Source organism: Dysidea avara, chromosome 1 (assembly GCF_963678975.1).
Source record: "Dysidea avara chromosome 1, odDysAvar1.4, whole genome shotgun sequence".
NCBI lineage: Eukaryota > Metazoa > Porifera > Demospongiae > Dictyoceratida > Dysideidae > Dysidea > Dysidea avara.
Genome location: NC_089272.1, coordinates 49,302,386 through 49,329,493, shown reverse-complemented (window position 1 = coordinate 49,329,493; position 27,108 = coordinate 49,302,386). Strand labels below are relative to the sequence as shown.

Below are 27,108 nucleotides of genomic sequence, written 5' to 3'. Positions count from 1 at the left end.
TTTGAGGTCTCACTCCTAAGTGTTCAGAGGTTGGCATCTCTGATGACTGCTTTATTAGAGTATTTTACAAGTAAACCACTTCTTGTGAGAGTGCTCCATTTCCCTACTGCACCAATTACTGCTAGTAGTAGATATTACATGATCACATTAAGATTAATTTGTCATGGCCTTGTGTGAGTTGACTTTTTTTGGGACAAAACTAATCTCTTGGGCAACATCACCAGTGCTGCCTGCCCAATATCAAATCTTACTAAAGGAGATCAAACTGTGTGGGCACAGATTCAAGAAAGTTAGCTGCTTTTAATTTGCCGGAAACAGTATATAATACGCGCAGGCGCTTAGAGACTTGTCTTGAGGCGTAGTCTTAAGTGTCATCTTTGACTTCTAGTTATGGTCTGAACTTCAATGAATTGGTCCTCTCCTTAGGATAATATACATCGCCATGGTTCTCCGTAGATTGGCTTGTTGATTAATAATATAAGCACCCGTGGCGTTTATAAACTTAATTTCTAATTTGAGAAGCGCCACTGGGAAAACTTGGTAAAGAGGATCTCACCCTCTCAAGGATCATAGACGGCGGCTCGGACGGCGGTAGACGGTCAAACATCTAGTATGGTACAGTAACAAAGCAGCAGTATGATGTGTACCGTACTAAATGATTGTAGTTTGTCCCACGTGAGCGAGACTACCGTCTGTGCTGGACACGTGGTGCTGACATGTGCAAATCGGATAGTTTTAAAAACCGGAATCGAAACGGAAAACGAAACGAAATCAGCCTACAGTCTAGTGGAGGATAATCACCATATTATGCACAGTTACATTATAATATATGCGTTTATGCATCAAGCAAGACTCCAGGTGGAAGATTTCTCTGCACGGCGCTTATCGATTGGAGATATTAAACGCCTGCTCCTATCCGAGGGTCTGAGGACTCCACAATAGAAAAGTTTTGTGCTTGGGTAGGTGAGCGTTGATTGTCCCTTGACCACTTACATAAGAGGTGTGCCATAATAGCCACAGATGGCTTCATCCCTCTCTTAAAGGCATGGCTTCAGACTCGTCAACCCACTGCAGCCAATCATTACCGTAAACGGTTTGTAATGATCAAGTAGTTATTGCTATTTACTCCTCTTATGAAAGTGGTCAAGGAACAATCAACGCTCACCTACCCAAGCACAGAACTTTACTATTGTAGAGTCCCCACCCTCGGACAGGAGCAGGCGTTTAATATCTCTAATCGATAAGTGCCGTGCAGAGAAATCTTCCACCTGGAGTCTTGCCTGATGCATAAACAGTTAGTGCGTGCATATATTATAGTGCAACTGTGCATATGACTATGCCTACGAGTAGCCATCATCTTACCCTCATACCCCCACCTTCATCAATCAATGCTAGACGATACTCTTATTTTGTCCATGTTTGTGTGGAACAAAGTACCAATCAGTATTCTGGGAATTGAGAGCCGTTCTGTTTCTTGCCACGCTATTTACAGACATTTCTGTTGTAATTTTTAAATGTAATTTATTGTTGCTGGTTGTTGTTTTGTAGATGTAATTATAATTGTTGTTGATTTGTTTTGTTTTGTAAGTGTTATTTTGTGTGTGTTTTGTTTAGTGGTTGTATGTGTTTTGTATTAGGACAGTACCTTGTACAGGCTTTCCTTTTGTACCGTTCCTTCCCTTGTGGTAAATTGATAATAAATAATAATAATATAGTGATTGTCCTCCAATAGACTGTAGGCTGATTTCGTTTCCCATTTCGATTCCAGTTTTTATAACTATCCGTGCAAATCAGCCTGGCGGGGATTTTCTAGCGCAAACAAAAGCCATGGTCACCACCACACTTACTGATTTAATAATAGTTCCCGCATAACACAAGGCGCAATTTGGCGAGAGGAAGAGTAGTGCAGTCTTTCGATAGAACCAGAAACTACAAGAACAGCGACAGAAATTCAGCCTTGACAGAAACTAGAGGTACGCTGGTTTAAAAGAAAAGGTTTAGTGGTCGTACAAATTGGTACATTAACTTCTTTAATAATCGTCACTCATGCCCTTTTGAAGCATTGTGACTTGCTGCATTTGTCTTGAAGGCTAGGCAGTACGTTACATCGTATTGAATGGACTATACACACACCTGAAGCAATCAGCTAAGCTTTCATACATTCTGGCTATTGAGCGGTCAGTTGATCCACTGATTATAGAGCTGTGACATTCTATTTTAGCTAACAGATCCGATATCTCTTCCACTGTCCTTGACTGTTTATCTGCTGCTAAGCCTTCAGCTGCCAACATTCACTCTGCAACTTTCAAGAACCATGCATTCCACAACTTACAGTCTGCTCACGTTGAATATTGAAAATCAAAACTGGAACCATTAACTGTTCAAAATACATTTTTAAATATTGTGACTGGAGCAAGCTTGCCCTCTATGGAAGAGATTGATGTATGGCCTCCCTGAAAAACAGCTGTCCTTCCTGCTACGTGCTGGTTGTGACACTCTACCAACCCCCATGAACCTGGCTAGATGGAACATCATTACTGATCCTAGATGTGCTCTTTGTCAAGTTCCTCAACCCACAACCAACCATATTTTGATAGGTTGTCCTGCTGCTATAGATCAAGGCAGGTATACCTGGAGACATGATTCAGTTTTACAGGTCCTTGTTCATGGGCTCCAACAGCATTTACCTGAAACATTCAAACTTTACGCTGACCTTCCAGGTTATCTTGCTAGTTCCAGCCCCCCTAGTACCATCCCAACCAATCTTTCCTCCACCCTCAGCAGACCTGACTTGGTATTGGTTTCTAATGATTCCATTTGTTTGTTTGAATTGACAGTACCAACTAATACCCAGCAACATCTTGCTGCTAGAGCTAGAAAGGAAGATTGATATAGCTCCTTGCAATATGACCTCCAGCTTTCTGGGTTAACTGTCAACCTTGTTCCATTATTTAGGCCACTTTTTGTCAAAAACAATTGCTCAAGTGGCTACTGCTTGTGAAGTGCCAAAGAAAACTGTAAGATCCTTGTTTGAGCAGGCAGCTCGCATTGTTGTGTCCTGTTCTTACAGAATTTTTAATTCTAGAGCCTCTCTGGACTGGGATCTTTTAGACCACCTTAGGTAAACTTTAAGTATTACACACACACACACACACATATATATATATATAGATATTCTTTGGTGTATTGTAATTTAATTTTAGTTAATGTAAGTCTTATCAGGACTCCTGTACTGATCCATCAGCACATGGTAACCCTGTGTCTAGGTCCCTGTATGCTTGTAATGTATATTTTGTCTTAATCATTAAGACGTTTATTCTCTCTTGTCTCGCTTAGCAGACCACTTTTTCTTCTTTTGTCATTGGGTCGGATACAAAAGAGTCTGGTGAACGCAGTATAGCAGTTTTGTTGTGGCAACCCTCAGTTGTTGAGAATTTTATTGCGCGGCTTAGAAAGGCTCATTAACAGCGATAACTGCAAGCGATGGCTTCATAGTAACTTTGGAAGCCACATGTGTGATTCACATCAATCAACACTATACTGCATTCATCAGACCCTTTTTCCCCACCTGATGACAAAAGTAGAAAAGATGGTCTGGCTGTGCAAGACTGTATAAGAACAGAAAGTTGCCTACACCTTACATTTGGGGCTATGCTGGAAGTGGGCACTATAATTACAATTAGGTAGTCTTGTCTAGCAGTGATTACTAAGGGTACACGCTAGTTTTCTGCTTGAGTGATTGTTTGTGATCTCTGACCATGTTATTTTCCTCACCATTGCTTCATTCATGAAGGGTTGAGAAAGATTGACCATCTTTATGGTGGGCATGTTTAGTAGCATGCTCATCTTACTGTGATGTGAATTAAAATGTCTGTAGGTATGTATTTTCAGGATGACAACAGCTGCAGTGGAGCCATGTATTTTGGACATCTCTGTATTAGAGATACCTCTTGATTTGAAGGGTCTGTATAAGTGCTGAAATGATTGTTGAGATATTTGGTTGGCATGGAATTATTCGATTCGTTAACATGCTACCATATTTCTATATTTATAAATCGTTAAAAATATTTCGTCGAAGCTAGCATCCGACGAAAATTTATTACGCAAAAAATTTTTACCAACGTAATATTCGAGAAGTTGAATGTCTAAATGAATTCGGTTAACTGCTTTCTGGCCACCTGGATCGAGGTTGCTGCGGTCTTTTAAAAACAAAGGCTTCCCTCATCCTAGGAGACTGAGAAGGGAGCTGCCGATCTATTTCGCCGCACATTGGTAATGATGCCATCTGATTCCGTGATAGACAACTAGCTACTACAGGACACATTAAATGGAGTATATATTCACAAATATGCAAGTTGATGAAATGAGCTTATAGCTACAGCCATTTCACTCCAGTCCATTGCTTGACTTGTGACAGATAACTTCTGAATCTGGGGTGCAGCCTCCATGGGCGGAACGGAGACGCCACAGTTCAGTTTTGCTGCTTGTCATTCTGCTTCTCCTGTATACAAAAAGGCCTCGAAAAAGGCCGTATAGAATTAATAAAGTTACGTAATTCACTGTTAAAAATTTTTCGTCGCTTGAGGACACAGGTGAAAATTTTTTAACACGAAAATTTAACTCGTGAAAATTTCTCGCAGCTTATATTTATAGAAATAAGGTATTTGAATATTCTTTATCACTGTAGTAAGCTGTGATCAGATGAATATAGCCAACCTAGAAGCTTGAGATTGTTAACAAAGTGACATATTCATACTGAAAAATTCCATTTAAGAAGAGATAGAAATAACTCTCAGGCTTTACCTTACTACCCAACGAAGGTATCAGTATTTATTCATGCTTAAAGAATAATCGAATAATTGGTTGTTTTGTTCACAACTATTTGAATAGTAAAAAATTGCTATTCATTTCAGCACTAGTCTATACTTGTATATGTACACTATTACAAATAGGACAGTGGAGCAGTGACCTGATTATATCAGTGTGTCCTTATTAGTAGTGTCTCAATTTCCAGTGTTTAAATGTGTGCACATATTACAAATGGGGCCATGGATAGTGGTCCTGATTATCAAGGTGTCCTTCTTAGTAAGGTGTCCTTATTTCAAGTGTCTATTGTAAAACACAAATGAGCCTTATTGTGAAGTTGTCCGGTGATTTAAGTAGAATGTCCCTTTTTGATATGCATGTATATTGCAATGAAAACTTTCCCACATAATTAATATCTCCATTGTTCTTTTAAATGTTTTGTGGTCTGAGGTGATTATTTATTTGTAATATGGTGCCAAAACATAACCGCCTAAAATAAAATGATAGTGGGTAGCTGTGTTGTTATACAAACTGTGGTCAATGACTGTATGTAAATTGACTGATGTAAGAAACCCTAGCTTTGAAGTGGTAACTAATAATAGTACAATCTGACATTTATGTTTGTATATAAAATTTATGAGAGTTTATATAAATGGTGTGTGGAAGTAAATATGAGGTCACTTGTATCATCACATACTGGTGTTATCATGGTCCCACCAAAGTAAACAGCGCATACACTGACTTGGACATCTTGATATTCAGGACACTTTTTTGGTTCTGAAACATCCATTTTGTGCAGATTCCATTGTGGAATGTACCCTGCCTATTTGAGTACATCAATATTCTTTCACGATTACTGTGAGCTTGTTTGTGTTGACTGAGCCATTTAATCATGTACTGTCAGTGTTGGGAGTAACGCGTTACGTTATATTATTACTTTTGTGGTGACTAAGTAATATAACGAAATACACTATAAAAACAGGTAATATAACTCAAGTTACTTTACTTACAAATGTAACGCATTACCTAAGTAATATAGTTACTGTAACGAATCTAATATTACATAATGTTATTACTACAAGTAACAAAGTTACTAATCTCATTAGTAATCCACTGAGTAACGTCTAGCCACAACGAAGTAATGAAGCCTACTGAATGAAGCTTATTCACCAGCTTCTTACTTATAACCAATTGTCCAACAACGCAATCATGTCACATGATAAGGTGGTAGTTTCACACGTGACAGTTTAAGGCTGTGGACGCAAAGTAATATAATATGTAATATTATTATAGTTACTTTATTTTATGGGTAATATGTAACTGTAACTAAATAGTTCAGTTGCAAGTAATATGTAAATAGTTACTTGTAAAAAGTAACTTGCCCGACACTGTGTACTGTACAAAGAGTATACTGTTTCATGTTACAAGAAATTGGCTGTAATCTTTACCTTGTGGTCAACATTTGTGATCCTTCTGCTGGCTTCTTCCTGTATCTGTTACATAGTTGTTTGTCCAGGTCAGTATATCTAGGGTAATGTACAATAATAAGAACACCTGGTTTGGTCGATGGTGTTTCCAGTTTGAAACGTATTTTCACCTAGTCAGTATTGTACTGTTAATACCGATTTGTACAGCAATTGAATGCACTCAAGACAGTTATCTGTTACAATGATTAACACTGCTTTAATCACAATGTGTTGCTTTGTCTGTAGTTTACAGAAACATTACATACAGTTGTTATGGAGACTTTTTGGTAACTAAGTAACATGTGTAGGTGATGCTGTAATTCCAGCATGCTGTAATTTGCCTCATGGCTCCACTGTCATTTCCCTACCAGACAGTGATATAGTCTGGTAGAAATAACAGCTTAGTGTATTGTTAATAATGTTGAACAAAACAAATATCTATGAATTTTAATAATTATGTGTGCTAATTATTAATGTGGTTTTCCTCTGAAACTCTTAGACAAACTCATTAAAATAACTTTTGTCTCAACAGGGCCTCCTGCATGAAACGTTTTTGCATATTATCTTCCCTATACATGTTTATTATAACATGTCAGTTACATGTGTGTTTGCTTTCGTTGTGCATGTTGGACTGCACATAATGTGATGAAGAGAAAGTGTGTTGCATGTTATTGGTATAGCAGATTATTGTTTTGTGAAGCTGTTAAGATAGCCTCCAGCATAAATTTTTGCGATTATGAAATCTGTGAGACATGAACAGTTTCTCTGTAACTACAGATCTCTTGTGGATACTATAACATGGCAAAGTCATGAATGTACAGATGGTTTAGGCAAAAGTCTGCTCATTCGAAAAATTTTTAGAAGCTCAGTTTGCAGGCAGAAATTTTTACAGAAAATGGAGACACATTATTGTTGATCACACTACACAACTCTGAATTGTGCACAGGTGGCAGTGCTTCACACAGCTACTAGAAGGTTTGCTATGCTTATGTAGACTATTGCATAATCTTTGAAACAGGAAACACTGAGAATTTTGTAACAGGATCACATTTTTGGTAATTTTTATGTTGAAAAGACCATTACAATCCTCTGTTCACTGTGGTGTGTCAATAATATGAAATTAGAGATCCGTCGATTAAGATGGTATAATAATGAACATACCGTATAGTAAAAATTTTTGGTGGTAAAAAACTTTGACGAATTTGGCAAGTAGTGTTCAATTCACCAAAGTTTTTTTTGCCAATCATTTTAGATGATCACACGAGTACATTGAGACTCACATTGAGTAACTAGAACTTGAGATGAAGGTCAGTTCGTACAGCCATGTAATAAAGATCGAGCTGACTTTGGAGATCTTGATCTTCCTAGGAATGTGTCCCACAGTTGTAAGCACTCCTTGGGATAGCATTTCCAACTGGCTTCCCGTTCGCACGTCAGTTAGTTCGTCGTCTCATTGGCCAAATACTTTGATATACGTGATAACCTCTGCTACTGGAGTTCACTGAGAAGCAAATACGGTCACTCTTGGCATCGCAGGAGATAGGGAAGCACCGTGATGCCTTTGCTAGAGTGTCGTTAGATCAGTAGCTACAAAAGTACTGCTACAACAACAACACTGGCTACCTATATGCTTACTACACTACTTAACTGATGAGTTGACCTTGTCGTTTTCTCCTTACTGAGATCCTTACGTACTGTACAGTAAAACTTTGGCGGTAAAAAAAGTTTGACAAATATTATTTCAATCGCCGAAGTTTTTCTGCCAATTTTTTCAACAGAGGGGTTTCGTCACACTTTTTTACCCCCAAGCTTTTTTACTATACAGTAATCGGTGCCTGAACGCATTAAGCATAATGCTAGCATAATAGGCAGAACACCTGTGCATTACCATACTTATCAAAATACATATCACAGAAAAGATCGATATACTCTAATAGAACAGTCAGAGAATAATCAGGTAGCTGACTGTTCTATTAGAGTATATTGATCTTTACTGTGACATGCATTTTGACAAGCAAGGATTTACAGTCTGTACTTCAACAACTACTGTTTTCCCATAAAGTGCAATTTACTAGTAAAACATGGGAACTGAGGTATGAATATTGAGCATACTTTGAGCATAATAGGTAAATATTGAGAATTACTTTAAGCATATTAGGCAAAATTTTGAGCTGGGCAGCATATATAGCGCAGTAGGTAAAATAATGAGCATAATCGGCGGTTCCTTATATGAAATACGGTATTGAAGTACCACTACCTCCACAAGCAAAGATTGGAAGGAGGCTACATGTTGTAACTGTCATATCATCAACAGATACATACAGGATGTTTCTGCTAGCCACAATAATTGTTTGGCTGGCTATCAGTCCACTATGTGTGTCATGTATAGAGAATATTGTCATGTATGTGTGAACGTCAATTCACTTAACTTTTATGTATGGTAATGCTGTGAGTTACATGTTTGTTAATCTTTTAGTACCTTCTCCCCCAAGTGATTTGATAGTCAACTTACACTTTGTTGATTACAAGCCTGTTGTTATCATAACCTGGAATGTGAGTGGGTACATGTATGTGTGGATATAGAGTACTGGTCTGGTAACAAGGCTGCTCGGCTTAGTAATTGAAGCTGCTGATCATGAAACTTTACTCACATTGTTTAAATGGGGACCAGCCTGTATTGTAGTTTATCCAGCTGTATTAGTGTATAAACACCTATTGCAAATATCAGCTGTCAATGACAGAACTTTTAAGTGTGCATAACATACAGCATATTAAGGATAGAGTCCATAGTGTTTTATCCTCTTCTTGTTACACATTTTGAACACTGATGCAATGTGCACTTATTACTGAATCTTATGTGTCTATAGGCATCATCATTGTCACATAACATGACTGAGGTGGAGGCCTTAAATGTGTCTTTGACTGGTGAAGATGATATGACAACTACCTTCCAAGTGTCACATAATATGACATCAGATGATAATGTTTCCAGACATCTTGATGTTGGAACAGATTACATCATTTCTGTTTGTAGTGTGAACAGTGTGGGATGTAGTGAGACAATTAGTACTTCATTAGGTATGTTCTGTACAGGGGGTTGACTGGTGAATTACAGTGAAACCTGTCTTAGTGGCCACTTGTATAGAAAGGCCACCTTGAAAAGGGTTAACCAGAAGTGGGAAGTTTATACACTAATTCACCTGTCCAAAAAGTTTTACCCTGAAGCAACCAGTTTAGACAGGTTTCACTGCATACGCATCTGTTCCAGACAACTTAAGATGGTGTTGTTGTGTCCTTATATTTTGGAGGTGTAAATGTGTACATCAATACATGAACATGTGTCAGGTCTCCTTATGAGGTGTCCAGATATAAGGGGTCTATTTACTCTAATACAAATATGAAATCTAGACAGTGTAGGACTAGTGTCCTGGTTGTCAAGGTGTTTATGTTTTGGGCCCTTTTACAAATATCTGCAATAACCATTTTAATTACACACTTTCAGAGGTACCAGCTTTTTATAATCAGGTGGTCTCCTGGACAGCAATATTGTGTAGCATTTCATTGACTGTTATGCTTTATACTTATATTGTAGCTGTACGATGGCTCCAGTCAGCATCAATCATGCTGCTTCTAAATAGCCAGTCCATCTACATATCATGTGATGTGACCAAGTCAACTCCTAGAGTTAAATTTTTAGCAAGACTGAACTACATGTGATGAGGTCACTTCTGATGTGTTCACTAGACATACTGAAATATCAGTCATGACCGATACTGATTATCACATTTCTGTGCTGGTTGTTGAATCACAAAACAGTATGTCACTGGAGAATTACAGTATAGTAGAAACTGTCTCAGTACCAAAACTTACACCAGAGCTGAATCCCGCACACCTACCACAGCCAAGCTCAAAACAATAGCCGGAACCAAAAGAACGGCCAGAACCTGGACTTCTTGTAAGTTTTTAACTAGCTTGAACTGGTTAGAAGCTGCACAGTTACACTGTACTGTATGCAGCTAACTGAATGACTTTGCTTGTGCACTTACCTATTGACATACTTGGATGATTATATGGCTGAAATTGTTAATAGTAACTGTAGGATCTATATCATGGCCTTAAATTGTAGTGACAGCAAATTAGATACAGTGCACTAGCTATATGGTTAAACATTTGTTTTAGGAAGGTGTCAGGTCGGTGTCATCAGTGTGAACAAGAGACTAATAACTTTAGTCATTGTGTACACTATAGGATCCATAAATTATTAAACTTCCTTTTCATTTTTATGCACCATGGGAGAATGCCTCACATGTCCAGTATTACCAACAAGTGTCCAGTGGAATTTGAATGCTTGGGATTACAAACTCTAAGAAACTGTGTAACTAAATTTTTATATTTAACATACTGAATAGTCGTCTGAAAATAAACAACATTTTTAATAGTTGGTAGTAGTTTCAAAGTTTGCTTATAGTAGCCCTGTATGTTACAGATTGTCCCTAGTGACATACATACATATATACTACATCCAATATAGCCTATTGCTCGTGAGAAATCAATGTGTTTTAAATGTGGTTGAATCACTAGAGGGTTGTGGCTCCTTTGGGGCGGAGGATAGAGTCACCACTGTGTCTGTCTTCTTGCATTTGGCACTTTTTGTGCCTACACTCTGACTCCTTGTATTGACAGGCTTTAAACTTCTCAAGGGTCCCTCTATGTGGTCCCTACTGAGATAGCAGTTCCTATAGCCACAATGGGTAACTAAGTAGATATGATTTGTGATACTTACATACTGTTCCCTCCTACAGTTTCTTCATTCCTTGATGAAAATGCTACAATATACATTGCTGTGTTGTGTACAGTTATTGGTGTTATCGCTGTATTGCTGGTCATCGTATCTTGCTGTTTGTGTGTATTAAGAAGAAAGAGCCGAAGTATGATTATTTGTGGAATACTTTTGTTGTGAGTTTTATGTGATAATTTTATTTGTGTGCAGGAAAGATGAATTTCCTATCATCTGACATGGAAACAAAAATGTGAGTTATACATAGATGTGTAGCATACATGAACTGTTTTCTATTAACCCAGAGTCCATCTTGACCGATCATCATCACCCAGCTCCAGATCTACTAGTGAATCTATTAAGGATCAGAGTGATGTAATAATTTGTGTTGTAAATTTGTTGATGAGGGAGCATATTGTGTGGCTCCATAAGTTGTAGCTACGGTGAAACCACTTGACAACTTTCCTTGAAAACATGGAGATCTGTGACCATGCTTGCATGTTCCAGCAAAAACAATCTTCGTTTCAAAATGTCCATTATACGTAGGGAGGCTCCACTGTGTATGTGTTACCTTTTTTTACTTGCTAAATACAAGTTGTAGCTTTCACACATATTCTTTGTATACGTTATGCCACGATAATTGCTATACATAATGTATATGGTGGTGATTGATGCAATAGTGTAATGCTTATAATTATTATGATGCAACTATGGAATTTTAATTATAATTTGTAATTATCAAAACTACTAATATTTGTTGGTTGATATTTCTAGAATATTAATTATGGACAAAATGCTTAAAATGTAGTGTCTATAGCCTTTATTTGCACATGTTTAAAACAGTGTTGAAACCAAGTTGGGTCAACCAGGTCACATTTTATCCAGGTCTGACCCGGAGTGGATCATGTGAACAAATTAAATAGTTGGATGATTTGAAAGTGTATTAATGCGTCATGGTCTAGTCCTGCTGCAACCCAGCTTCTTTCATGAGCCATTTCCACTTATCAGGACTGCTTTGTTGTCTGTACAAAGCCATACATACAGCCATTCCCGTTTGTCAGTAGTTTCAGCCTGCACGAATCCATATCTGTTGCTTGCCTGCAGGCTTACATCTCACTACTTGATTGTTATTGTACAAGACATGGTCTAATCTTGTGGTAGGCCAACTTCTTTCGTGAGCCACTCTCACTTTTAATATCAGGAATGTGTGATACTGTATGTGGAACCATGCTACTGTAATTTATTAGTATGGTGAGTTAAAGCTATACTCACTTAAGAGGAACGTATCTTGCTGTTTGCAAACAACCATGACCACTGACTGATCATTAATTATACACCTTACAATTTGTTTAGTTTTAATAGTGCTACCCTTGTACTCAACATAGTAGTGGCCAGAGCACCTGAAACGTAGCTCTTGACACACCTCAGTTCAATTAGTCCAGGTCACCCAGGTCAGCAGTAGTAACCTGGTTTTGATGCTGGTTTAACAACATATGTTAATAGAGTGAGCATAAATGTATGAATTTAAAAATTGTTAATTTAGAAATGGAAGTAGGGATCAAGCGATAAAAACTACTGAAACAAGTGATTTGAATGATGGCAACTATTACAACATAGCTTTGTGGGGAAATCCTTACATTGGCATCTCACCACGTCACCATATATGTTCAATGCCAAAGTAGGGATTTCCCCACAAAGCTATGTTGTAATAGTTGCCATCATTCAAATCACTTGTTTCAGTAGTTTTTATTGCTTGATCCCTACTTCCATTTCTAAATTAACAATTTTTAAATTCACTAGTTTGTTAACTTTTTTTGGTATAGGTATATAGCTATTATCAAGAGTTCATAATATATATATTTAGGAGAGTATCCAATGCCTGTATTACCCCTTCAAAACACACTGCTAATAATTGTGCAACATTGTATAACATATCCGAATATTTTAGTATAATTTCAGTAAACTCCAACACATGGCTTCATCATGAAAGACTTGTTGATAGGCGTTGATATACCAAAGGGAAGACCTGCAAGCACTTCAAGGCCCTTATAGCTCTTGAAGCAAGTTAGCACCTTTGGTGATGATGACTATTGCATAACATTATTACGCAATGCGTTTTGAAGGGGCAATACAGCGTTGGATACTCTCCTAAATATATATATTATGTACTCTTGCTATTATTGATCTTTGGCACTGACTGCTCTATTAGAATATCTCGATCTTGCTGCTTGCTTTATGCAAGCTGCTCAATTACTAAATTGAAAGGCATGCAGGGTTTCTATCTCCTGTTTTCTACAATTAGTTACAGCTGGACCATTAATAATGGGCGTGGTCCACTGATCATTAAGTACGAGCGCGCGCTCTGATTGATAAGGGCGTGGCCGTGTGTTCTTCACTAGGCTGTTTGATCGCTTTGCAAGTGTTGCTATACAGGCATCTACTTGCCCTTACAGTACGGAATCCGTTATTAGTTTTGTGGCGTCCGAATACGGCTGCTCTAAGGAAAGTGTCGATACGAATTATTAACGCCTCTGTGACTGGAAAAGAAGAAGACGATCCGTAATTGAAGATAAAAGGAAAGGCAAAGCGCAGAAGGCAGACACTCGTCGGAACCCGAAAAGGCACATCCCAGCAGCGAGTTAAATATTGTGGCAAAGAATGGTGATCCTTCGCTGCTTCATTTGGCCTGTAGCCTTGCGAATGTGGTCAGGCTGGCAGGCAGGCTGGCAAGCAGACAAAAATTTCTGTTTTAGCGATTTTTTAGAAATAAAATTCCAGCACTTTTCTAGTCGTTTCCTGATATATAACGCTAGAAATAAAGTTAGAAACTTGAAGACTCTTTAGTAAAAGGTTTATTTGCTGTGTGAGATATTTCTAGGATGATTTTTGAGGGATCGAAATTTGAGGCGCACCCGGATCCCTACTTAAACAGTACTATCGTACTGTTTGATACCATCAAATTATTTATTCTATTGTATCATGATAATTATAAAAAAATTCTATATTGTGGCATCACTAAATTACACACATGTTTATATGATACATTATTGTAGATGCCAACGTATACTGAAGTTGTAGACTTGAAAAAACCAGTAAGTGATTTTGACCTATTACCATACATGCTACTGTTGTTTTGTGTATAGAAAAGAAAATCTTCTAAAAGTGTATAGGTGTGTGTGTGTACATGTTTGTACTGTATATTTGTGACCGTCTCAACAAAACCTGCCTACCGTACTTTTTGAGAAAACAATTTTAATAAGTTAGTGAATTTACTCATGTTACAAAGATAGCAATGCACAAGTTTTAATCAAGCCATTACTGAGGAAGGCAAATGTCAAATCAATTAAACCTATGCACCATCTTATTCACATGTTCATGGAGAGTTAGTTTAGTCCCAATGGTATGAATGTCATATGTGAAGTAATAGATGCAAGGTCATTTCTTCTTCATTTAAAACACCTTCATACATTTATGTGTAAATTGAATTGACTTCAAGCTATACCTTGATTGATTTGTTGATTCATATTTTAAGCCAAATTCCAACTTGTAGACCAATGCATATGAAAGTGATGGCTGTGAATTTAAACACCTGTACATACATTTTAGTATAGCAGCACAACCAAAAAATTGTGCACTTTTTCATAAAGCCATGAAACTTTCCACACAAATAGTAGTCCTCAATACATGTATTTTCAGATATAGTGCCATTGCTGATTTGACCTTTGGTGACTTTTACTGCCATTTTTGTACAGAAAATTGATCATTTTTGTCTTTAACTCCCTGAGGCAGTAATTAACTTGTTAAAAACATGGTACCAAACAAAAGAGTTTGCTGATAGAAACAACTTGGCTTTTATTTGAAATCAATACATGATTTCAGTACAAAATTATGAGTATTTTTATTAGCTGCAAAATTTGATAAATTTATGCATAAGTATCTGCCCACAGCACTGCTTGAAGTTTCTTAGTTTACTAGGTTGGTATGTCCCCAGTACATGGAGCAGTTAATAAGCCTTATGCCAAATGACGTCACAAAATAAAATGGCTGCGGCTATTTGGGGGACTCTAATAGTTTCGCTGTACTTTGGTATTGGAGTTCTTGCTTAAGCGTCTCGTGTACCCAGCGTACAAAGGCCTTCAACGTGAGTTATGTACAAATATTGTATTGTGGTATATATAATATTATATGAATGTCTGAACAGTATTTCTTTCTCGATTCAGTGAAGTAATGCTGGTTTCTTAAAACAGGTCAGTGATAAGCGTCCGAGATGGCGTCAGGAGAGTCAGAGAGTGTGAACATTGCTAAACTTTTTGCTGAACACGATACATCAGAAACTGATAAAAATGGTGATATAAGTACCACGAGCAAGAGATGCCGTGATGAGGTGTGGAAGGGTCAATATTGCTGTGTTCCCTCGTGCCGTAACGCATCTGGTGGATCAGCCGAACGAAGGCAACTTGGTAGTGCTAGAGTCTCTTTTCATTCGTTTCCAAATTTGTCTACAGACAAAGAAAGGGCTAAAGAATGGATTGTTAAGATACAACGAGACCCTGGGCCAGACTTTGTGATCAATGAATACACTAAAGTATGTTCTGAGCATTTTAAACCAGAGGATTATCTTTGTGGTGGAGAGGATCCGCAAGCAGCTAGGCGTATGCTGACAAAGACGGCGGTTCCTTCACTATTTTCTTGGCCCAGCTGCAATATCAAAAAGCGCACAACCACCACATCTCAAAGAGCAGCTTTGGTATTAGAAAGTGATTCATCTTTTTCTGAGGAGGACAGTGTTAGTTCTGGACCATCTTTAAGTGAGTTCTGTGAAATTGATACAGAAGATATTGATTACAGTTCAGTTGATTATTTGAAAGCTCAAGTGGCAGAGTTGTCAGAACAGCTAGCTAAAACACAAGCTAAGTATGAGAAATCATTATTCCGGCTTGCAAACATCAAGGAAGATGATGGCTTAGTTTCATTTTATACTGGCTTCCCAGACTATAATACTCTTTTAACTTTTTACAACATCATTTTGGAATCCGATGCAAAAGTTATGAGACAGTGGCGAGGTGGAGAATCAAAGGAGAGCTATAATGATGTAAAGACTGGAAGGGATTACAAACTGCCCTTATTTGAGCAATTATTCCTTACACTAGTAAGACTTCGGCTTAACGACCCTGAGCTAGACCTAGCCATCAGGTTTGGCTTGTCACAGTCATGTGTGTCCAGAATCATTGCAACATGGATCAACTTGCTGTATCACAGTTTAAAGGGTTTGGAACGTTTTCCACCATGGCACATAGTACAAAAGTATATGCCGGTAGCTTTTAAGGAGCAATACCCGAACACGAGACTTGTGATTGATTGTACAGAATTCGGCATTGAACGCCCTTCTTCTTTGGTTACACAAGCTACTACCTTTTCGTCTTATAAGAACAAAAATACAGTTAAGGTGATGATAGGAATTATTCCCAGCGGAGCTGTCGTCTTTGTATCTCCTACCTATGAAGGGTCAATATCAGATAAAAAGCTAGTAGAACAAAGTGGATTATTGGATAAACTCAAAGTAGGAGACGAGATTATGGCTGATAAAGGATTTGATATTCAAGATTTATTAGCACCACTTGGAGTGAAGTTAAACATACCTCCATTTTTGTCATCTAACAGCCAGTTTTCTAGCGAAGATGTTATGCATACAAAGAAAATTGCGAAGCTGCGAATACATGTAGAGAGAGCCATTGGGAGAATCAAAGAATTCCGTATCTTACAATCCCCAATTTGTGCCACCATGTGGGACTCCATCAATGAAATCATATATATTTGTGCCATGCTATGTAATTTTAGTCCTCCCCTTGTTTGTTCAATATATACAGTCCTAGGATTTCCCCCTTGATGTGATTTATATCTACATATGTACTGAAGTCTGTGTGTGGTAATTTGAAAATTCCATGAAATTACAAGGGTCTGGTAGAATCAAAATGATTATGTCCATTGTACAAAAGAACCAATGAATTATGACACGGCAAAGAATCATACTGGGCACACAACTCGTCACAAGTCAATGGAATAAACACTCCACCTTTCATTTTAGAAACAGGTGGTGGTTGGTAAGGGTATTTTCGGGCAAAAATATTTCCAACAGTGGAGTCAGTAACTACAATCACTTCTTTCTTAAGGCCAATGGCCATCAGTCGGATTTCTACGTCTCCACCCCATTCATTGTCTCGTAGTACTGCTTGCTGTTTGTATCCAGTCCACTTGTGATAACCAGCCTTCTGACTGAATGGTGGGATAATTCAACATGGTCAAAAAAGTCAAGTGTCTAAGGTTCCTGCACACTGCTTCATCGCCACTACTGGATGATGGTATCAATCCAGCTTGATGGGCAACTGCATGATAAAGGCAATTGCCGTCTCATCTTACTGCATGTTTTCGAAGTTTCAAATGCAGTAAAATGCTTTTCATAGATTGGAATTCTAGTGATGGCTTGGAATAAGCAGCCACTAACTGCAGATCATCGCATTCAGAAGGCTGTATTATCTTCTGGTACACTGATTTACCAAGGATCTGGTCACAATTCCTTGCTGGCACTAGCTTTTCTGTATTAAATTCTTGCTTTTTGGAATCTTGTTTAATATGACTCACACTAGTCCTATGCATGCCAAGGTTCAGATAAGGGTCAGTATTACATTTGGTGCTAGGTTCCAACTTAGGTAAAACCTGTCTGTGCAGAGGTATCTCTTTGGTTGGGCTATTCTGAGATAAATTGCTGTAACCTAGGGATGCCACGATAGTCGTGACATATGACATGTCGTGACATAAAGCTCCATGATATGATATGACATAGGCTTCTTTATGTCGTGACATAAATGTCTATTAATAATGCACACTTTTCCATTCATTTTGATCAAATTTGATGCAATAAATTGAGAAAAATTGTCAAAAAGTATGAGCCATGTTGGTTGTTGATGTCATAGGTAATATTGTTGATGTTTAAGTTGATATCTTTGCATGTTTGAATCAAAATATACAGCTATACAGTTTCATAAGTATCAGATTCAGTTGCGGAACTTAAAGAATTGCTTATGTCGTGACATATGACATGTCGTGACATAAACCTCTATGACATGTGACATAAAAATTTCTATGTCGTGGCATCCCTACTGTAACCACAAGGAGAAATGATCATGTAAGGTGTAACCGCCGGAAAAAATTTGTTGAAATAAAAATTCTGTGCTTTGGTGAGTGCTTTATCCATAAATGCTTTGTCATACTCAATCCTCTGGACAAAAGGCTCTCCTACTGGTGACCAAACACAGAAATCACACCAGTTAAGGCAAGTGACATGCATTTGAGTTTGCACCTGATAAAAGTACATGTGTGATTTCGATAGTTCAGTGCTTCCATCTACATCAACTAAATAAAACCCATTGATATTCTTGCATGCATCTGTAACTGTTCGTCTCTCACACATGTAAGGACATTTGATTTCTAAACACCCCTTACTATGACTCGCCTTGCTAAAGTCAGTTACAATAGCATCCAGGCTTGCTGCCAGCCAAGGGAATGCCTTGTCAACATAGAGCCCACACGATTCAATTTGAACAAACTTTCCTTTAGATTTTTGATAATTTACGTAGCTGGAAACTGCTTGGCTTTCGTTTTTTCTTCCATAAGAAATTGCCGGTGTGTCTATGGATTTTGATGATAACTTCTTTTTAATAAATCTTGTGCAACTTGTACTGGGTCGACGATGGCAGATTTCCTTCATTACTGAAGCAGTTAGACGAAGCCTCCGTTCATGATGCCATTTCTGAGATTGGTGTTGGCCCCGTGTGGATTCTTCGATCTCAGATATACTATTAGGACTAACACAGACATGTTGGTTGTAGAGTTCATCTGCTCGTTTTTGTATCACAGTTTCACATGTAATGCATTGTTTTGATGGAGCAGCATCACAACTTAGCACTGGTTTGCTGTACAGCCACCTGTTGCATGAAAAACTGTTTCTGTTCCTCTGCTCGGGCAAGCCTATCCTTCCTCATCTCCTCTTTTCTACTTATTTCTGGGGCAGGCTCTTCATCTAAAATCTGTAGAAAGCATGATGTTCCATAGCTTGAAATCATTGACTTCTTCTCAAGGGCCTGCTTTCTTTCCTTTACAGTAGTGGCAGTGCAAATAGCAAAGTCTGCTGAATAAAGTTTATTCTGCTCTATTTCAGATAAACTTTCCCTTAATCTGCGTACTTTGTTAGGATCCACTATTCTTCTTGTATCTGGACGACAATCCCACTTGTTTACGTGTAGTGCCTTTGAACGTTTCTCTTTCCCATATTCTGCTTTAGTTAATACTACATCGTCTGTTGGGCGTGGTTCCACATTACGCTTCCGAGGCTGGTTCCATTTCTGCAGCTTTTCTGTGCAACCCATTCTTTCTTCTTCTCTTAAACCTCTACGCACAAAATCTTCAAGGCAATATAGAGTTGATGTGATATGATTACAACAACCTGAAAGTCCTGGAGGGCAAGTACAATATGCAGTCACAACACGACAGGTAGATTCTTTGATAGCAATTGTAGCACAATAGACTCGATCTTTTCGCATAGATGGTAGAACGGTAGATGTCACACAAATCACATCGGGTTGACTAGACCATGGGTGGTACTTGATAGCTTGAACATGACCATCTTTAAAAAAACGGTAAGCCTTCTCCAGGGTACGTGTGTACTCAACAGATTCATACCATGACTTATCGCATGAACCTTCTTCGCTTGACAGTTGCTCTTGACTTTCCGTAACATTTTCTATATGACTGACCTTCTTCAATAAAACTTTACGATCAACAAGAAAATCGTATATAGTGTTAAAGGTAATCGTTGGCAGACACTGTAGCTGTTTTGTCCACTGGATCACTTGGTAATGGCAAAGACTCAAGTAGATGATGTGGCTCTGAATCAGGCTTGTGGATGGCTGACAGTTTCCGTCTACAGTTCATGCCCTTGTCAGGATCTACAATATACTAATCCCAGCCATACTGGATGTAACATTCCACCCTAAGTACACATAACAAGGTTGAAGTATTGAATACTATAAGTAATCTAACCGTTCAATAAGCTGAGGCTTTTTCCCACTTAATGGAGCTCCCCTACAAGCCAGCCATCTCCTTAACTGGGTAATATTAAGCTGTTTCGGCTTTTTCCCGTCTAGTGAAGCACCTGGTATATCACCTTCTGTCAAAACTTCAAAATCTGCAGCAATATTCGCCCTCCCTTCCGAGCTCTCTTCAGACGCCATTAAGTCGCCTGTTAAAAAAATACCGTTACTTCACTGAATCGAGAAAGAAATAACGTTCAGACATTCATATATATACAACAATACAATGTTTGTACATAACTCACGTTGAAGGCCTTTGTACGCTGGGTACACGAGACGCTTAAGCAAGAACTCCAATACCAAAGTACAGCGAAACTATTAGAGTCCCCAAATAGCCACAGCCATTTTATTTTGTGACGTCATTTGGCATAAGGCTTATTGTTTGTTATTTAGTAGTTTTTCAGTAAACCCACATTCACTGATGTTTTACTGAGAGTTTAAAGTTTAAAACTTAGTAAAACAATTATGTTCCATATACTTAAAGTTACTGATATTTTACTATCACTATAACTGGGTACAACTACAGTAAAGAATCTTAACAAATTAGTAAACTAAGAACCTTCAAGCAGTGCAGGTAATTCACACCTCGGCTCGAGGGCAGGTAAATTTATCAAATTTTACAGCTAGTAGAATGGTCATAACTTTGTACTGAAATCACGTATTGACTTCAAATAAAAGCCAAGTTGGTTCTATCAGCAAGATCTTTATTTTGGTACCATGTTTTAACAAGTTAATTACTGCCTCAGGGAGTTAAAGACAAAAATGATCAATTTTCTGTACAAAAATGACCGTAAAAGTCACCAAGGGTCAACACAGCGATGGCACTATATCTAAAATTACATGTCATGAGGAGTACTATTTATGTGGAAAATTTTGTGGTTTTATGAAAAAGTGCACAATATTGCCAATTTTGGGGGCTACGCCGCTATACTATTTTGTTTATTTCAGTATAGTCACTGTACAAATTAATTTCTTTGCTTTTCATACTGACTAGGGTAATAGTTCCTAAACTGCTCACCACAATAGGCTGAAACTTTGCCTTGGACACTGTAGAATAGCTGAGAATAAATCTGTGGTTTTGCGAAGTTACTGAGATTGTCACATTTGCTCTAGTTGTATATGTATGATTTTTAAATAAATGACTATTATTATTATTATTTATTATTTTAATATCTTTTTTGTTTGTGTTAACACAAATATGTACTCATATATTGGTTAATGGTTAAACGTTTTGTATTGTACATACTGCACCAAACCTTACAGGGTTTATTATGTTGTATTGTACAGTTTTCTTTCATTAAATATATAAGACGAAAAATCACAGTGTAGAACTTCTAGTGAATCAGCAAAACAACAAAAGGTACTTGTGTTTGGTGTGTTGTATTGTTACACGAACTCTACACACAACACACACACACACAAACTACACATGCACACACACTACATACGCACGCACACGTACACACAACACACTACACACACACAAACCACACTACACTACACACACACTACACTACACACACACTACACTACACACACACTACACTATACACTCACTACACTATACACACTACACTACACACAGTACACTACACACACAGTACACTACACTATACACACTACACTATACACACTACACTACACACAGTACACTACACTATACACACAGTACACTACACTATACACACAGTACACTACACTATACACACTACACACACACACTACACACACTACACTACACACACAAACTGTACACACACTACGCACACACACAAATTGCATAAAGTTGTAAATCAAAGTTTATAGTGGTGGACTCACTAGAATCATTCATTTGTAGTTGATGGAAACCCGACTTGCCATTTATCACTGCAATGAATGTATTATCGTCATCATTTATACTTCTCATAGACATAATAAGCACAGTCTCCAATCTTTAGGCATTAAAACTAGGGCTAAAACGAATATACCGAATATTCGAATTCGTATTCGATTCGACTTCGTTCGAAGGAATTATCGAATTCGAAACATCGAAATTACAGTAAAGATGGCAGACACTAGTAATGAGGAATCTTTGTCAGTCTCTACAACTTCAACAACATCAGACACTGAACTAGAGATGTACCGATAATCGGATTGGTGATCGCGAGGGTGATCAGATTGGTTGCCGATATACCTTCCATATTCAGTAATAATGGACACAAACGCTCTATGAATCGATTAGTTTGCATGGCCAGCTATGAAAAGGCTTTTTGCTCACTACAAACGAACAGAAAGCCTCTCTACACTATTCTATAAAACGCTAAGTTACGAGAAGCCATATGACGACGTGTGTGAGTACTGCTATTAGTGTTAAAATATTCTTACCCAGAACAGTAGCTGTTAGCTGCACTTTAAGAATAAAAAACTGCAGTACAGGAAAACTAAAGTGATCACCTGTGTATAACAGCCATCTTGGTAACTAATCAAAACACGGAGTAATCCGGACAAAGGAGCATGTATTAAAATATTCGCGGTGCCTAATTGTCTGGGTTGTGTAATAGAGGCCACACCACCATAGGTAGTTGTGCAATATAGTAAAGTTACATCACTTCTCTTTTCTCAATGCTACAAATCATTAGAATATACATCATGCAGTAGCTACACCTGTAGTTCTATTTGATTTACGAATATACAATAATTTAATCGGTATATAATCAGTATCAGCTCTTTTAGGTACAAATTAATCAGATATCAATACAACTGAAAAATCCTTATCGGCACACCTCTAGTAGCTACATCATCAGACACTTTCACTTCATTTCAAAAGCTGCCTACTGTAACAAATTTTAATGATGTTTTACAATTGAATACAAATAATAAGAAATAACACATGTACACTGTATAAGAGCATTACACTATATATAGAATATTCTATTATTCGTTCTTGACTAAAAATATTCGTTCTCTTTCATATAGAATATTCGTTTTAGCCCTAATTAAAACTTCTATCTGATGCAACTAGTTTACAGCCACACACTGCCTACTGCTATAGTCCACATGTTACTACATGAAATTGGACATACAGTGGAACCTCGATTATCCGAACACCTATTAACCGAACTCTCGATTATCCGAACACCAAAACGACTGCTCAATTAGGGTATTTTGTCGAAAAGTGTATGCTTTATTAGAGTAGTTGAGCAAAGCTCAGTATATAAATGTATGGATGTTCGATCTTACGTATATACTTTCGATTATCCAAACACCCTTCCCCCCCAGTTAGTTTGGATAATCGAGGTTCCACTGTATCAGTAATCTACTTGGTTAGGAATTTGTACTAGTAATAGCATGGGTAGCAGTGAAATTTATCACGAGTGTTGTATTGGAAATGGGGATAAATTTCATGAGGCGAAGCCGAGTGAATTTTACCATTTCCAATACAACAAGAGTGGTATTTATCCCAAATTTCACTGCTACCCATGCTATTCCCAGTTAATACCATACTCGCTGCATATGCTGCATTAGCTTTGCTATATACGCAATTTGTCACTATGTACTAAACACGCGTCGACACTAATTGGCGCTACATTGTTAACATAAATTCTAGCCAATGAAATTGCAATTACAACTTTTCACTGCTGTCAGTGAAATACGGGATAAATTTCACTGCTACTATTGAGACTTTTCTACGTGCAGTGAAACAGGTATGGTATTTAATCTTGTAAACTGAATGGTGAAGGTATTCTGGACACAGAAAAATTTTGAATGATGCCAATTCTTTTGCCAGGATAGAGCCAATGGGATTTCTTCTAGAGGTCATTACTCAGTTACATAAAGCACCCATCTTTAGACTCTTTAGAGATCTTGTATTGATACACCTCTTTTCCTGTAATGAAAACTATATTGTGGACAGGCAAACTATATTGTGGGATTTGTACATGTCCAGTTTTCATGTGCTAAGTTACTTTGAAATAATGACAACCTCCTGCCAACATTCTTGGTCACCATATGTCCATTATAGGAATTTTTTTTATTTGATATTTTGAATTAAATTCTCATTCTTCACAAGCAACATTATCGTGCCATGTTCAGCACTCTAAAGGACTGCTTGGATACAGATATTGATGATTTTGCAGCACAACACAGATATTTAATTCCTGCTGAGTTTTCTGAAGGTCATCTTTCGTGATGTGAAAGTCTACAATGGTTTGGAGAGAGAAGATATTAATCAGGTATTTTACTGCACTGTACATTGTTCTTGTATTAGATGCTAATGTCCCCATTTAGAATGCACCTACAACTCTGCTGCTATGGTGTGCAAGATAAACATCACCTGTGAATCAAAAACTGAGTTTTCTTCCTGAGATTGAATTTCCTTAACATGCCATTAGCTAGCCAAGTGATCTAAGACGTTTATAGTACGTGCACTACATGATTTATCTTATTGTACTATGTTACTTGTAGAAATATTCCTGCCAATTTTCTGTGGTCCAGTCAGTGTGAATCTCAGTTCCATGTGGACCCTCTCGCAGGTATGGCAAACTGTAGTGATCAGTGAAGGTCGGTATGTCATCTCACTTGCAGGAAACTTCTATAACTACAGAAGCAATGTAAGGCCCAGCCTACAGGCGTGGTAACTCTTGGAACTAGTGCACACATTTCTTTCTTCAACAAAAGGGCATTAAATAAATTATCAACAATAATAAAATTAATGGGTCCAGTGGTAAAGGGGATACAGGAGCTACTAGGGTTGGTATTACACAACTGGTCATCCAGAGGTTGAATGAGGTTGGTAGGCCATTTAATTAGTGGTTCGTTCTCATGCTAGTCTGTAGTCTAGATCACAATCTGCTGTGATAAGTCTATTGGACCTAAAGAATGGCCCGAGACCATGTGCTTAGCAGGATAAGTGTGCCCATGGATATGGGTACACTTATCACTACATGTACAGATTTTAGTTTTTCATACTCAGCAACTATGGAGTATTGTCATGTGATCATGAGCAGACTACTCAATTAGAGTATTTGACTAACCACTCTAGAGTATCTGGATGTTGTATCATGTTATTTTTTGGGGAAGGGCACACACTACAGTCCCCCCTCCAGCCCCCCCGGATCTGCCACTGTGACTTACATGGACAAAGCTCCATATGCATAATAATAATAATATAACCAGTATACATTTAACCTTATAATAGCCCTGGTGATCTCATTATTGATGTCATGAAGCAGGGATGGATTCAGGGCTGTTTCTGAGGTTTCCAGAAAGTGAAGTTAAATTTTAAGACCTGAATTTCTCCTGGGGGCTTATTATTGACGTGGGGCATGTTGGCCCCAGAATGACATCTGTGTCTGTTGTATGCTTCAAACTTCACATACATAGCTCCACTCTTAGCCTGCTCCTGAAACTATGCCAAGCATAATTATATATGTCAATGAATTCCTAGCATGTGCTTAAAATGTCAGCTTTAAAGATCATCTTGGTGAAAACTGTGACCCGCTGAGCAAAAACTGGCTGTTTTTGCAAAATTTTATATTGCTATAAAAACATTGAAATACATGGGTCGTGCTACATAAAAATTTTACGTATATGTCGATTGCTTTAATTTTGCATTATATATACTGAAACAAAGCTCAAATCAATAAAACCTTATACCACATCAAATTCTCCTGTTCATTGGAAGTAAGAAAATTTTTGTTTCGTGTTCTTACAAAGTACGGTATGTGAGTTATAGGCACTTATTTATGATATGGATAAAGTTTACCATTGTCATTAATTTTCATTGTTGAAATAGCCTGCTTTGTCCACATGGAGATGTACAGGGAAAACACTATACTCTGATCGATGTGCCAGTTTGTGGTGAACAGTGAGCCAAGCCATGTCTTTATAGCTTGTTTCAGTTGTGAGTTATAATTGATTCAGCAAGCACCTGTAGTTTATTGCCGTATTGTTGCTGTACAAATCAAGTTCATTCCTGTTCCAACTGTCTAGCACTATATAACTCCAAGACTATTCATCACAAAAGGCTGACACTTTGACTATCCACTACACACAATGTTCAGGAGGAGCAGCAGACCCACTAGATTTTCAGTGTGGATTCCCATATAGAAAAAACATAGTTGCTGATACCTGAATACCAGGTTGTGTTACTATCTCGCTACCAGGTTGAGTCTAGCTGTACGACCAGGGTGCATCCACCTATTTTCAGCTTGTAAACACTGTGCAATTCACACACTTTCAAGCTGTTTTCCACTTTACATACTACCTAGTAGCAAGGTTGTTCATAGAAATTAAGAGTACCTTTTGGTCCTATTAAAACTATGCCCTAGCTCTCACATTCACAAAAAATAAAACAGTCACAAACATAATTTTTAAATAACATCTGTTACTTCAATTGTTAGTGTTATTGTTCCAAAGTCACAGCTTGCTTTATCTCTTGAATACATTCATCAGTTATCTTCTGATGCATTGAGCAAATCTGGTGTATGCGGCAGTACATCATTGCAGTACATCGGTGTAAATTATGATAGTAGTGGAATGGTGGGTCTGGAAATAACAAAAGTGTACATGCAAATATTTGTCACACAACACTGTATTGCTTTATGTTCACAGCTAGGTGTTGTGGATATTGCTGGTCAATGCTGGATCACCTTTGTACCTGAAACCCTTGACCGGTACTAGAACAAGGAAATAAAAGAATTTTATAGCTTCTTCATGGTACAGTGATATTCAACATTTGTGCTGTTTTCTTCACAGCTACATCCAATGCCCTAAAGACTTGACAAGATGTATTGCACATTTGTGATAATATACATTCGATTATTGAGCTATTTATTTGTGATTTTTAACATCAAAATAATACATTTGAGGAAATAGTTATGCTATTTACACAGAATGTCTCCCACACTACTGTTAATAATATTCACAAGCGATA

The 27,108-nt window shown here is 37.7% G+C and overlaps 2 protein-coding genes and 2 long non-coding RNA genes across 18 annotated transcripts in view; 1 reads left to right on the top strand and 3 right to left on the bottom strand.

Annotated features, from left to right (window-relative positions):
- The first annotated feature begins 511 nt into the window (after positions 1 to 511).
- On the top strand, positions 512 to 27,047 carry LOC136267073 (uncharacterized). 12 transcript variants are annotated; one of them, XR_010706528.1, is made up of 12 exons: positions 512 to 615; positions 8,749 to 8,825; positions 9,140 to 9,350; positions 9,865 to 10,227; positions 11,075 to 11,200; positions 11,263 to 11,302; positions 11,355 to 11,424; positions 14,103 to 14,141; positions 24,244 to 24,406; positions 24,462 to 24,592; positions 24,639 to 24,706; positions 24,759 to 25,061. XR_010706528.1 is itself a non-coding variant. In XM_066062128.1 (9 exons), the coding sequence occupies exon 9, from the start codon at positions 15,317 to 15,319 to the stop codon at positions 16,934 to 16,936; it is 1,620 nt and encodes a 539-aa protein (XP_065918200.1). In that variant the 5' UTR covers positions 512 to 615; positions 8,749 to 8,825; positions 9,140 to 9,350; positions 9,865 to 10,227; positions 11,075 to 11,200; positions 11,263 to 11,302; positions 11,355 to 11,424; positions 14,103 to 14,141; positions 15,297 to 15,316; the 3' UTR covers positions 16,937 to 17,771. The 12 variants fall into 12 exon arrangements, 3 of the variants coding, with proteins under 3 accessions (XP_065918200.1, XP_065918209.1, XP_065918217.1); XR_010706519.1 differs by lacking the exon at positions 512 to 615 and adding an exon at positions 14,193 to 14,219 and having other exon boundaries at positions 7,458 to 8,825; positions 24,267 to 24,406; XR_010706509.1 differs by lacking the exon at positions 512 to 615 and adding an exon at positions 14,193 to 14,219 and having other exon boundaries at positions 7,458 to 8,825.
- Positions 5,812 to 7,987, bottom strand: LOC136267258 (uncharacterized). 2 transcript variants are annotated; one of them, XR_010706604.1, is made up of 4 exons: positions 7,908 to 7,987; positions 7,553 to 7,859; positions 6,255 to 6,332; positions 5,812 to 6,059 (listed from the first exon to the last, which is right to left on the bottom strand). It is a non-coding gene; the product is annotated as an uncharacterized lncRNA (long non-coding RNA). The 2 variants fall into 2 exon arrangements; XR_010706603.1 differs by having other exon boundaries at positions 7,553 to 7,974.
- On the bottom strand, positions 17,007 to 18,814 carry LOC136267162 (uncharacterized). Its single transcript, XM_066062254.1, has 2 exons — positions 18,214 to 18,814; positions 17,007 to 17,819 (listed from the first exon to the last, which is right to left on the bottom strand). The coding sequence occupies exons 1-2, from the start codon at positions 18,812 to 18,814 to the stop codon at positions 17,458 to 17,460; spliced, it is 963 nt and encodes a 320-aa protein (XP_065918326.1). The 3' UTR covers positions 17,007 to 17,457.
- The window catches only part of LOC136267200 (uncharacterized), a 95,330-nt gene continuing 94,696 nt past the window's right edge, over positions 26,475 to 27,108 (bottom strand). The window contains exon 9 of one of the 3 annotated variants that reach the window (XR_010706576.1): positions 26,475 to 26,720. This is a non-coding gene — a long non-coding RNA (uncharacterized lncRNA). The remainder of the gene's footprint in view (positions 26,721 to 27,108) is intronic. The other 2 variants (XR_010706577.1, XR_010706579.1) reach the window with 2 other exon arrangements.